The sequence below is a fragment of the Sinohyriopsis cumingii genome, chromosome 1 (genome assembly GCF_028554795.1).
Source record: "Sinohyriopsis cumingii isolate HCF-2022 chromosome 1, ASM2855479v2, whole genome shotgun sequence".
Classification (NCBI taxonomy): Eukaryota; Metazoa; Mollusca; class Bivalvia; order Unionida; family Unionidae; genus Sinohyriopsis; species Sinohyriopsis cumingii.
This window is the reverse complement of record NC_142961.1, coordinates 122,405,075-122,419,186: the sequence shown is the minus strand read 5'-3', so window position 1 is coordinate 122,419,186 and position 14,112 is coordinate 122,405,075. Positions and strand designations below refer to the sequence as shown.

Genomic DNA, 14,112 nt, shown 5'->3' with positions numbered 1-14,112 from the left:
ATGTCCTATACATGTATAGTGTGCCTAATATCGATATTTTTCCAAACTGTATACTCTAAAAAGTCCAACCATTCAAGGAAATATAATTAAAATAATAATCAAGGCAACTCATACGTCCCCCTATCAGTTCACGCATGGATGACATTTGTGCATTTGGAAAAATATATATCCTTCCTAGATATAACTCAAGTTATTTCATGAAAAATATAATGAACATTAATAGAAATGCAACAGTCTAAATCAATAATAAAAGAACCTTAAGAAGTTATAATTTTTTTCTCGCTGTCGTTCAACCTCCAGTAACTGCAATGATTAAAGCTGTAAAAATACACATATTTTCATTATTCTTCAAGCAAAACAAATTGCAATAACAATCTTAGTGATACACTTTTGCACAATCAAATAATACAAACTAGAGCATGAGGTAGTAATGGAAAGATAATGAAGTTCTGAAATGGGCAGACAGCATTTATTTGAGAGCTGGGAAGAATGCAAGTTAGTGAAAAACAAAAAAGATGTAAAAACAATTGATCAATTATTGATATAATTTCTTTTTAAGGTAGTGAGATATCGATCCTGCTTGTGGAATGCAAGCAGTCTGTCACATTTTCTTGACCTACATCTGCCATCTTTATTGACTGAACTATCCAGAAGAGAGTTGCACCGAGATGCCCTCTGGTGTTTTCAAGGGGAGATAATAACCATGAAATGGTCTATACAAAGTGAACAGAATTCAAACTTTTTAACCCAAGGCTCTCTGTAATTTAATATCTGTATTCCAAGGCTCACTGTAATCTTTAACACAAAGCCCCCTGTAATTTAATATCTTTTTCCCAAGGCTCCCTGTAATTTATTGTCTTTTCCCCAAGATTCCCTTGTAATATAATATTTCTACTAAGGCTCCCTGTAATTTAATACCTTCTTCCCAAGGCTCCCTGTAATCTAATACTTTTTCCCCAAGGCTCCCTGTAATTTAATATCTTTTTCCCAAGATTCCCTTGTAAATTAATATATATCCCAAGGCTCCATGTAATATATCTTTTTCACCCAAGACCTCCCTGTAATTTAATATATTTATCCAAAGTCTCCTGTAGTTTAATATCTATATCCCAAGCTCCACCCCAATTTTAATATCTTTATCCCAAGACTCCTCTTGTAATTTAATATCTTTATCCCATGTCCCCCACTTAATTTAATATTTTTATTCCATGGTTCCCTGTAATTTAATATCTTTCTAACAAGGTCCTTGTAATTTAATATCTTTTTCCCAAGATTCCCTTGCAATATAATATATATCCCAAGATGGTTTGTAATTTAATATCTTTTTCCCCAAGGACACCCTGTAATTTAAAATATTTATCACAAGTCCCCTATGGTTTAATATTTATATCCCAATGCCCTCTTGTAATTTAATATATTTATCCCATGTCCCCTATGGTTTAATATCTATTTTCCAACCCAACCCCCCATAATTTAATATTTTTATCCCAAGGCCAACTGTAATTTAATATCTGTAACCCAAGGCCCCCTGTAATTTAATATTTTTATCCCAAGGCCCCTCTTTTAATTTAATATCTTTATCCCAAAACCCCCTGTAATTTAATTCTTTCATCCCATGTCACCCACTTAATATTTTTATCCCATGGCTCCCTGTAATTTAATATCTATATCCCAAGGCTCCCTGTGATTTAATATCTCCCAAGGCCCCTTGTGATATAATAAACATTTGCTAAAAACTGATGTAAATGTGTGCTTTATCTCTACTAAGTCAGACTGTCATATCAGTATTATTATGAGCTTTTTTTCTGTATTGAAAAAAATGTGAAAAGAATAATTTTGTGTGCATGGATAGTTAGGAGTTTTCACATAGTTGATCAAGATTCAGTTCCTTATTTTACAAGTTTATTCAGCATAAACATCTCAAACATTGTTTATATTATCATTTAGTGATTTGATTAAATCACAGAGGCCGTTTAATCCCTCCCCCTTCAGTCCCATCATGCAACACACCTACAGGGTTTGTTTACATGACTTGCTTAAACAAAAATATAGGCAACATAACAAAGAAATGTGTTAGTCACTATTAAGTGAAGTTAAACATTAATGGATTAATTTTTTTATAAAATGAACAACTGCATGTTTTATAACCTTGCTATCAGGGATATCCTCCATTTAAAACTTAAGTCAAGCTAGATAATTTCCCAATTACCAAGGTCAATCTTTCAAACACCATTTGTTTGGTCTGGATTTGGTGCTTTACAGCACAGCAACAAAGATATATTATTTAGTGCTGAGGCAACTGGAGTGAAGTGCCTTGTCCAAGGACAAACCACAGTAGCTGACCCAGGCTGGTCTGATGGCAGGATTCAAACCCACACCCTTTCAGTCATGAGTCTGGCATACTCACCACTGAGCCACTGTGGCCCCTCAACCATCAGACAACAGTCAACAATTGTTTATTCAAAATTCAAAAGAACCACTGACAAATTGCTATACAGCTTATGTGTGAATTTCACTATAATCACTCATTAAGTCCCAACCGTAAGTAGTTCTGGGCCTTGAAGACAATCAGATATTTTAATTTTATAACTCTGCAAAATTCTTAGTTTTGCTATCATTCATACAATTTTTATGATTATTTTTATACACTCAACCGCTTACCCCACCATGACCCTGACCCGGGGGGTTACAGCCTAAAATCTAATAATAGAGTGCACAATGTGTCTTCATGCTATCACTACATGGATAAAGCTTAGTTTAAAAAAACTATAAACAAAACGTCACTGTACATTCTTTACCTTTGACCTCTAACTAGCTCCAAGGGACTTGAGGGAACAAGCCTAAAATCTATATTCATCCAGTAAATGATTATCACCAACAGACTATTGCAAAGTTTGGAATCACTGACCAGCAGTTAATTAGACAGTTATGAACAAACATATGGACAGATGAAGGGTATTGCAAAATCAAACAACTTAAATGTTGGAATACAAACAAAACTAGAGTAAAATTTTCTTTAGAAAATGTTTAATTTTGACATAAATGTTCTTTTAATCAGTAAGAATATTATTTTTTTCCCATCAATTTGACAATTATTTTCTGATATATATGACAAATTACTGACCTGATCATATGCAAAATATCGCAGATTGACTTGTTTCTCCATAGCTCGGGTCATTATTTCCTTAACACCATTTTTAGGCACAAAAGTGACAGTGTCAAAGAATGTTTTTGTATTGAGCTGATGTCCTGCTCTTTTGATACCTGCAAAGTATACAATTTTATTATAAACATAAGTAAAATACTTATTTAGAAAGTCACACAATGATGAAATGATATCAATACTGCTTCAGCCAATATCAATGTAATTTATCTATTTGAAAAATACACCATACGTTCTCCCACCATATTAAAATATATACATGTGTACAAGTTCAGTCCAACTGCAAACACAGATGCTGATCTGCCATCACATAATACACCTTCAAATCAGGGTCTCTGTTGTTTGCTCTCCTGATTAATCCTTGTGTATATTCCACCCACCATACCCCCCACCCCTGTACATACCCATACCCCAGAGAGTGACCATGTAGTCATTAACTCAAAATCCACTTGAAAATATGTCTCTTCCTGCCATTAGTGCATGTGTAAAGTTGGTCTGAAAATATCTGAAAATAGTGTAATTTAAATTTGTGTAAATATAACCTTTGACCCTTCCTAGGGACCCATGAGGTGTGACTTAATCACACCACTATTGGCACTGGTTATTCCTAGGGCACCAAAACGACAGTTTCATTAATCTCCACCCAGTGTTTCAAGACAAGATATGGTTAAGAAAAGAGCATAAGAGGGACATATGGATGAAGAGATGGTCAGACAGACAAAGGGATGGATAGACAAACTGAGGATATAAAATATCAATATGTTATTATTATTATTATTGATTTATCATTTATACTATCATCATTATTGTTCTTGTTGTTAATATCAACTGGTGGACAGCATCATATTTTATGGCCCCCATTTAATGGACACAGTCCATTGAAATAATGATAGGGGATGCTGGTCTGTTCATGTGAATACTTAACAGTTCAGTGAGTTAAAATATTAAGAGTAATCAGTAAAACAAATAAAATGGATCAGCACTGTACTGAGTTCAAAATATTTTACAGTACTACACATATGTAAAGTGTGATATCATGAATCCAAAACCAAATGCAAAGTGGACTGAGTTTTCAGCTATGCAAAATATTGGCATCTTTGAAAGTTATAAAGTATTAAATATAAAGTATTAGACCAAATAGTAAATACAAAGAGGTTCCACATCCAGATTTATAAAAAACAATGGTTATTTTGATGAATATGCACAATGAAAAGGTTTGTTACATGTGATGTGAATCATTTTATGCTACATGTCAAGTATGTATCAACGAGGATTTTTTTCTGGTTACAAAGTAAAACTTTATAAATTAACTAGATTTATGTTCATAAATCATGCACGAGCCCACTGATGACTTCAGGGCTAAGTAATTTCTTCTCCATTCCTTTGTCCAAGGCAAGTCTACTGGGGAAAGTCATTTGTCCTGCACACTCTGGCACAAGTCCCAAATTTCAAGGACTTGTCCTGATCAATGGTGCACTCCTTTACTTGCCAGTACATGAAAAATAATCCTGATACATGTACATATGAAATCATTTTCTTATTCAAATGCAGGTATTTAGCAACATATTAAAGCTGGTTTTAATCTATTATTCTCTGAAATATTTTTTCCATCAAAATATACATGAATAATAATAATAATAATAATAATAATAATAATAATAATAATTTATTTAAGGAGGGCTAAAACAATTAGCTAAAAGTTTGTTTCCCAAGCGACAATTTAATAAAGTAAAAATATGTACTGACATTTTGGTTAACATCATCATCATAAAAAAAAACATTCTATATAAAAGGAAAATCCAACACCATCAAGAAACACAAATTTATACAAATGTACAAGTCAAAAAGCTAAGAGACAGTCCAAAAGAATGGGAAAAAATTCTGATAATAATTATAGGTTACTGCATTTTTATGGGAAAATATGAACAAGTTTTTCTAATGGAAATGCTGCACGACCTTGGGAGTGCAGTATATCAATCCAACAAAATGAGTTCATATTTTCCCATACCAATGCAGTAACCTTTTTTTAATGCTCTTTTCCTTATTCTACCTAAGGCTTAATTATATAAACTAAAATACACTACAAGAAACAAAGTAATTGAATATATGCCATATTGCAAACTAAATACACAAGCGCAGATTCATCATTACACAACAACATTATTAAATCTGAACTTAGTCATATGCTAGACGTAACATTCAAAGGAAAATGGCATTTTGGTGTACTTAAAATTGAAATCTGGAGTCATACTGTGAATGAGTGCGCACTGCAACAACTTTTCCATTTGATCTGGATAGATTTTGCAATTTTTGTAGATTCTATGAAATTTCATGATTATGGACTGGATTATCTGTGCCAATTCTACATGTAATACATCAGACTGAAACAGCAAGGGAGAAGTGTGTTGACATTTGCAAGTGTGTTTCTATTCTGTCATTGAATGGTTGAAATCATAATGTTGGAAAAATATGAAGTCTTTCAATTGCAATTATCAAAAAGACACCATGGAATATGTTTATTTCATTTTGAGTGCAGTAAGGAGGATGTAACTGCACTAGGAATATAGTCAAAATTACAGTACAATTTCAAAATGTGCAATCAAGCTTGAGAACTCATGACATGCCTCATGTAATTCGGATTTGCAGAACTAAGAAAGTACATTTTTTGCCATTCTTATTACTAGCTAAAGAAAACAGTTTATGCCTTGTCACTTTCATGTTATTTGTAAGGAACCTGTCTGGCACACATAGGTAGCCTAAATCTGAAGCACTGTATCAAAAAAGTTAACGCGGAATGTGCCAAAAGCAGCTGGTATGTGGCAGTCCACAAAACATCTGCTTTTAAATTAGTTCATTCAGAAACAAATTTAAACAACCAAAACATAAAGACTCTACTATGAGAGTGTATATGATTTGTTTACAAAGTAGTTCCTAATACACTATTGGGCACACGTGAGTTCAATATTGTAAAATACTGCATGATTCTGACAATATAGAGTTAACCAAGAACAAAATGAGCATATAATAATTATGCATTTATACATGTCTGTATTAGATTTATATTCTTGCCAACTGTGCATAATCATAACAGCATACATATGAACCTCCCATCCATAATCGTTTTCCCTCGATATCTTCTGTCCACCCCACCTCTCCCATCACCCAATGAAATCTCCTGTGTACTCAAAATTATTACAAAATTCCAGAACAGAAATGTTTTCATTTTTCTTTTTATACCATGCTTTCAATGAAATACATTCATGGTAATTACAAGACTGTGAACTGGTTTACATGAACATGACACTTTCGATTGCATGACACTAATTGGTAATTTGACAAAACAATGGATTATATTATGCATGATCAGTAGTAACTCGAATAAGGATTAAAGACATTAATAAATTATGACTGGATTACTAAAGAGTTCAAGCAGTATCAACAATTAACATTATTTGAATTATTTCAGCTCGGTCAGACTGGCATCATTGTTTAAAGTTTGTCAAGATTGACTGCACTTCTTGTGAACAGGAGCAATTTGAAAGCAATTAAAAGATGTTAAGAGATTATGGTTGGATTAGCCATTGCTAAACAGCTCAAGTGGCACAAAATAAATCTGTCTGCCTTCAGTATTTCAAGTTGTCGAGATATCTAAGCATGTGTTATCTTCCAATACTAAAACACCAAAATCTAAATAACTGAATAATCACATGAAACTCAATAATGGATGGAAAGAGGAACTTCAGTGGTCAAAATAAGTTTAAAGGACATGAATATGCATTTTGCCAATCCAGTAAAGTTGATTTTAAGAAGAATTTCCCAAATCTGACCCAGACAGCACCAATTCTGAGTAGTTCTGGGAGGCAGTCAGCAACCAGAATCTACCCACAAGCAGGAAACAATTTAAACTTCTTGGTGGACTCAGTCGAGTTGTACAAACATTGCTCTATTCCAACGCAGACACTGAAAAGGATATTTTCTATTCTGTGGAATATTCAGGCTGCCTCAAGAGAAAACTGGATCCAGTAATGATACATCAGCTCCTATGTGCTGAGATAAACAGTGATGAGGACTTCACAAATGCAACACAAACAATGATTTACTAACAAAGGCTAAAAATGCTTGTGCTAAATATAAAGACAGTATGAAAGGCACCAAGTTACTGTGAAAGGATCGATTTGATGAGATGATATGCATTTTTTAATCTAGAAATTGGGTCAATGAAATTACTCCTTATTTTAAGTCAAAACTCCTTAAGTCATGTGACTCTACAAGCAACAGTATTTTAGAAATTGACCTAAGTACAAACTACAACTGCATCAGTCTTGATGCTGTACAGATGGACAGACTTTAAGTCATGGACTCTGGAGAAAATCATCAATCCACTGCTTTGGGTCCACTGGATTTGTACCAATTTGTGTGTGTGATTGGGATTTTTAACGCAGCTTTAACAATTTTTCAGTCATATCATTACAATGTCTGCAATGTGGCAGTTTATTGTTACGTCTGGCACTGGGACATCATACCGCAGACATGTAGCATGATGTCCCACCCAGTCACATTATCATGACACCAGGTCGACCAGTCTAAAACTAACCTCTTAATGCTGAGCGCCAAGTGAGGCAGCTGTAAGTACTATTTTTGTAAGTCTTTGGTATGACTCAGCTAGGGATCAAATCCACGACCTCCCACATCCAAGGTGGATGCTCTAACCACTAGGCCACTGGAGCGGTGGGCACCAATTTAGGTCCAGATCAAAATCTACTTGCCTGCTCTCTAAGCAAAACCCTATTCTGCTAACAAACTCACCCTCTGCTAGTATCAAGGTGGAGTTATGAACCCTCTTGCCTATATGTTTCAGTCCATCGGAGCCATGGTAAACTGCATACATGGCTGCCATATTGGCTAACAAAGCCTGAAATTGAACATGAAGAAAGAATAGTGATTTCAGTATATCCTAATTTCAACCCATAAATACAGTGAAGTCTCATTTATCTTGCATCCATTTAGCCATCATACAAAAATAGCCCAAAAGGATTCTATAATATAAATAAATTAATGAGACTGAAATTTAATAAGCATATATAACTGACAAAGATGTCTATATACAACTGGATGTGGAACATGCACAACCCTTTTGAAGGACTGAACAACATGCTCTATCTCTAAAGACACACACACACACACACACACACAAACTCAAACATATTTACTGTGACATATGTCTATCACTAGTCCTGTTATGAAACCAACATTTTTGAAGAACCTTGCAGAGTATGCATGTGTTTTACTTCTAGTGTAGATGATCTTCCAATCAGGCAACCTCCAACACTTTCATATGGACCAACCCTAGTCTGCTGGAAATGTAATCTGCAAGATCACAATAGATGCATTCTTCATTTCTAATAATTCACACAGTCATCTTAAATCCCATTGCTTATTTCACTCTCAAAATGTTTATCACAAAACCTGATTTGTTATCATACAGTTGCTTCAATTAACTGCAACAGCATGTTTAGTGAACTAAAGAGTTTAATAAATGAATAGAGTTCTGACACTCCATATTTGCATAAAAAGACTGCTCAGAGAATCAATACTTTGAACCAAATTATGTAGTGGGGGTTGAGATTTTTTGAAGAACTGTAAAGAAAACATAGCAAGGAAAACTGATGCACATAATATATAAACATGCATTAAACAGACACACAAACCTGAGCAGTACAGATGTTGCTTGTTGCTTTATCTCTGCGGATGTGCTGTTCACGGGTCTGGAGGGCAAGGCGAAAGGCTGACTGCCCACTGGCATCTCTACAAAAGGGAGACAATTGTGTTTAATCTTTCAAGTACCAGAGATCTGATGAAACTTTTATGTATAAGCAAAGCTGACAAGTTTCACGCTGCCTTACAAAATTCAGTAAAACATTATGTTATGTCTGTCTTAATTGTGAAATATAAACAAGATGTTCAAAAGAACTTGGTGTTGCTCACCTGGCATACACTGGTTTAGGAGGCATATGTCGCAGTAATAATGTGGGTGTCTTGGATTGAAATTTGTATGCTGAGACATGCAAGAAATTCATCTGGTCACTTAGTTCCTGGAAGGCTAAGCAGTTAACCAAACAGGTCAAGGAAAAATATCTTACGAGAAATATCACCCCTTCCTTCTTTGAGTGATAAAACAAGTGAGATCTCCCTCTTATTATTAGCAGAGTCTGCATTAGATACCACTTCAGTGCCCTCACTCAAGGGATCCTGTTAACTGATCTTGAAGGAATGATCCAAAGAAGAAACTTGTTTTATGACAAACGACTGATTTCCCTGCTCTCAGCAATTAAGCAAATGCCATCATGAAAGAACCAAACCATCATGGCAGAACCACAGGTAGTCCAGATTAACCAATAAGGCATCGATCTCACTGATTCTGCCTGCTTTAACTAGACGAGTCAGAAAGGCTCTAATGTTGATTTCAATGGTGCTTTGTTCAACCACCTCTGAATCCATATTAGTTTTATGGCATGGCAAACTGAAATTGGCTAATAGGATTTTCTTTGGCCTATGTCCCAACTTCTATAACAGTGAAACACATGTGAGGCCATGTAATGGTGGCAAATAATTGTGACTGAGGCTAGCTGCTTCTAATAAAAAATCCATGGAAGGAAGTTAACTATTTATGGTACCAAGGCTTTTAAGGGAGATATTTGTCTCTGCTCACACCACTGTGAGAAAACTTGCAATTTCTCTTATAAATTTTTATCATGGTAGGTCTCCTTGCCCAAGCTATTCTGACCACTTATTTGATACGGGCCTGGTTTCAATGCCCACCCATTCACACAGACAATCTGCCTGTGTTTCATAAAGGTGAAAAGAAGGCAGGACTGTCTGGGAAACGTCTGCCATTAAGCTACGGAGGTAGCAGATCCACGTTTCCTGCATCTGGGGTGCAATTAGTTCTCACTTGGTTTCCTTTGCTTTCTACTATACAAAGGAGAGCAGATGATTAATCAGAAAGGTTATCAGTCTGTAAGGTCTACCTCCCAAACTGAGCTGGAGAATTATTGTGGGATATGCATGTTGAACTTGGTGGCCAACAGTGGTCACTGAGGGAATTAAGATCTTGGAAAGGGCTGGAGATTCTGACAGGGCTGTGCAGTGAAGAAATATGACTTGATTTTTCATGAGATGAGTGTATATTTTGAGCAAGAGTCATAGGTCATCAGGGGCAGGGAAGTGTTGAAGATTCCCTCCACCCAACAGGTACCAGAAAAGGCTGGCATCGCATGTAGTACAACTATATGGTCTTTAAGTAGCAGAAAAGTGCTAAAACCAGCAGGCATTGCAAAAATTGAACAATTTATTTCCCAATAATATCGATGAATATTTTAAAAAAGGTACAGTAATATGAATTAAATACCAAACAGTCCTAAAAGATTTATCACCAGTCCAAATGTATAAAGTTCCCACAGAATTCCAGTGGCATTCCAAACAAGTTCCAATATTGAATGTGTTGATGTGCCTGTAGTCTTAAATACACTAATGTGCCACTGGTCTGACATCTTTGATCTGAACTTGGAAACATGTTTTCTTTTTTTTATTAACAGGTACCTGGTTGCCCATTTTCATCAACAGGCGGGTACCCGAGTATCCGGGTGCGAATTGACAGCTTTATGTCACACTTGCCATTGTCATCTGTTCATAGGCAGATGGGAAAAAGAAGCCCATAAATGGCTGTCATGGAAATAATTACGACAGCCAGTATCAATGTCTGTATGTGTTGACAGTTTTGTTTTGCTTTGTTAATTTTAATGTCACTCTGAGCACATTATCGCTATGTCATGCAGAGGAAATGGGAGCTAAATGCTTTTGCCAAAGACTCACAAAGGCGGTGGACCTTGACTGGCCTGGGTGGGTATTAAGTCAGTTACTCTTTGATTATGAGTCCAACAATATGAATTACCAGTGTCAACAGATGATATGTACTGGATGCAAGACCACACCACAGATCACTTAAACTTACAACCAGGTTAACTAAAGAAAGGTCCCCATATAAATGTCTATGATACATATACTGATCAAATGCTGAGCCCATCAAAGTGTAATTCCTATATGCTGCAAAACTTCATCGCAATGCATTATAGCACGAGGATATGAAACAAAAGAATGTCACTGAATGTTCTATCTTGCCTGCTTTCCCTGGCACATGATCCAAAAATGCCAGTGGAACAGTAAAAATTAGCTCAGTGTCCTAATAAACATCTCTTTCAACTTCTTAAGATGAATACACCAATAAAGTTACATTCACAGCAGTATTCAGACCAGGATTTCAGCTGTTTGATTCAAAATGACCCATTGGTATTAGAACAAGAGTCCCAAATAGGGACTATTACTCAATTGACCAAAATAATTTTCATGAATTCAAGACAAACCCATTTCTTCCTTTAAACTGCTTTTTAGCCATCTCTGATATTCTTGAGTAATAAAAAGATCACCAGGATGGTCTCTGTAGTGGCTAAAATAGATGAAAGACCAGCATCATCTTCAATAGGATCAACATCATCTTCAATAGGATCAACATTACATTAAGTCTTCTGGTGAAGAACTTATCTTTTGGTGAAAAGCCCATGCCAATAACATCATTCAATCAGGAGTAGCAATAACAAGATTGTCAAGTGGCTATAGTGGCCAAACTGAACATCAGATTGGCATCATTTTCATTAGACACCATAATAATTCTGGTGTTGTTGTTGTTATGGGGTTTAATGTCATTTTTCAGCACAAGATAGATTATACATGGTGGCCAGTTTAACTGGTGAAGGAAGAACCCAGGAAAATCCCCAAAAGAACCAGTGACCCATGGTAAACTTAAGGCAAGCTTTCTCATGTACCCACACAGGCCAAGCCCAAGACTCAAACCCACGTGGATAGAAGTGAGATGGCAGTGATCTGTAACAAGTAGCACTTTAGACCATTCAGCCACTTGGGGCCCCAGTCTTCTGGTGAAATCCTCATGTCAAAATGATCTTATATTTAGACATGATAACCATTAGATTTTTAAGATGACTGCTAAGGTTGCCATATTCAATGTCAGATTTGCATTGTTTTAATTTTGGACCAAATGGACATCATAAGAAGTCTTTCAGTGAAAATTCTATGTCAATATGACCATCCATCCATTTTCAAGATGGACACCAATGAATACAAAATGAAGGTCATAATCAGAACCATTTTCATTTAGGACCAACTTGACTTCAAACAAATCTTGGTAAATATCCTATGTCAACGTGACTTTCCATTCAAGAAGAATATTGATAAAATTATTAAGATGGTTGCCATGGTGGCCATACTTGATGTCAAATTGGCACCATTTTCATTTAGGACCAACTAGTTATACATCATTAGATGGTTTTTGGTGAAAACTCCATGTCAATATGACTTCTATTTAGCAGTTAGAAATTATTCAATATGTATGTCATGGTGGCCATATTGGATGTCAGATTAGCACTATTTTCAATTAGGCCAAAACAATCTGTTTCCAGTCGACCAACCATCCCTGTTTCTCATTTTCACCCAAGCACTTTTATCTCCCATGGTAAAAAAATGTTGCATTAAATATATATGTTTTTTATTTTAAAAAACAGTCTGCCCATCCTAATTTTAAAACCAGTGCTGTGGGAAACACAATTTTTAGGCCTTAGGACAAACAAGATAGAAAGTCTGTAGTGATGATGTGACCAATCATTCATGAGCTGTAATTTAAAAAAAGATTTTCAAAATGGCCTCTATGGCAGCTATACTGGATATACAAGCTGCAGCCTTTTCATTTAGGACCAACTAAAGCCTGGGATGAATGTGTGTAAACACTTCTTGGGAATCGTCTGTATGGCTTAAGAGTAGTGATAACCAACCTATGCTAATTTAGAAACCTGCAGTCCCATAATTTTAACATCAGTGGGTCAAGGATTTTACAACAAAATATAATAAGATAAATACTAATGAGATCAGTATGCACAAATGTACTACACATTTTGCCAGATCAATTAATAAATGCCATGTATTTAGAATAGCACAAGTTTTAATTTAAATTTCTCCACCTCTTCAGTTCAAATGGTATTCAGATATGATGCTAATACCAGCAAAAAAACCCAGAATGATTCTTGGTTTCTTTGAAAACAATAGGCTATCTTTAAGGCCAGTCACTAGTTCAAGTAAGAAAGTTTAAGATTTTCAATTTGCACAAAAATACCAAAAAGTGATGATATATCTACACCCCAGCACATGGCTGAGCCATGATGCTACATTTGTGAAAGTAATTTGCATCAAAAAGGTTTTCACAGCTGACAGTAGTATCAGACTGGTGTCAAATTCTGATGAGCTATAATGGCTGCTATTCTGTGAATGAAAATATTACTGCGAAAAGGAACTGATCTTAATCTTTGCTTATGTGTGAAAAGATCATTGCTTATTTTAGTTCAGGGAAATTCAAATGAAGACCACTAAGTTTTAGAATGGCAAGAATAAAATGAAATCCATTTTACTATGCATCATTATCACTCATTGGGTTTAATAAGAAAATATGTAATCTCCACATAAAACAGCTGGAATAGTGCAATGGTAAGCCTAACACTGGTATCTGCATGCATTCCAGGAAAACAAAAGTATTCATAGACTCATCAATATATTCGGTATTTATGATAATGATGATGATGGCTTACCTAGTAACACCAATCACCCTACCAGGCATCAAGCGAGCAAAATGTTCCAGGGTTGCAAAAAAACCTGCATGTGGTCCTCCATAACCCAGGGGTATTCCAAATCTCTGACTTGTGCCCACTACAATGTCCACCCCAAACTCACCAGGTGGTCGAATAACTGTCATAGCCAGCAGATCTGTGGCACAAATAACCAGGGTCTGAAAAGAAAACATTTCAAGCCATCTAAATATATTTTACTATAGC

General features: G+C 35.5%; 1 protein-coding gene across 1 annotated transcript in view; it reads right to left on the bottom strand.

Moving 5' to 3' along the window:
- Nucleotides 1–14,112, bottom strand: part of LOC149807778 (glycine dehydrogenase (decarboxylating), mitochondrial-like) — an 89,630-nt gene that overhangs the window by 54,489 nt on the left and 21,029 nt on the right. The window contains exons 7-10 of the mRNA XM_089970525.1: nt 13,870–14,066; nt 8,872–8,968; nt 7,970–8,075; nt 3,125–3,264 (exon numbers count right to left, since the gene is read on the bottom strand). Coding sequence (XP_089826651.1) covers nt 3,125–3,264; nt 7,970–8,075; nt 8,872–8,968; nt 13,870–14,066 — 540 coding nt within the window. The remainder of the gene's footprint in view (nt 1–3,124; nt 3,265–7,969; nt 8,076–8,871; nt 8,969–13,869; nt 14,067–14,112) is intronic.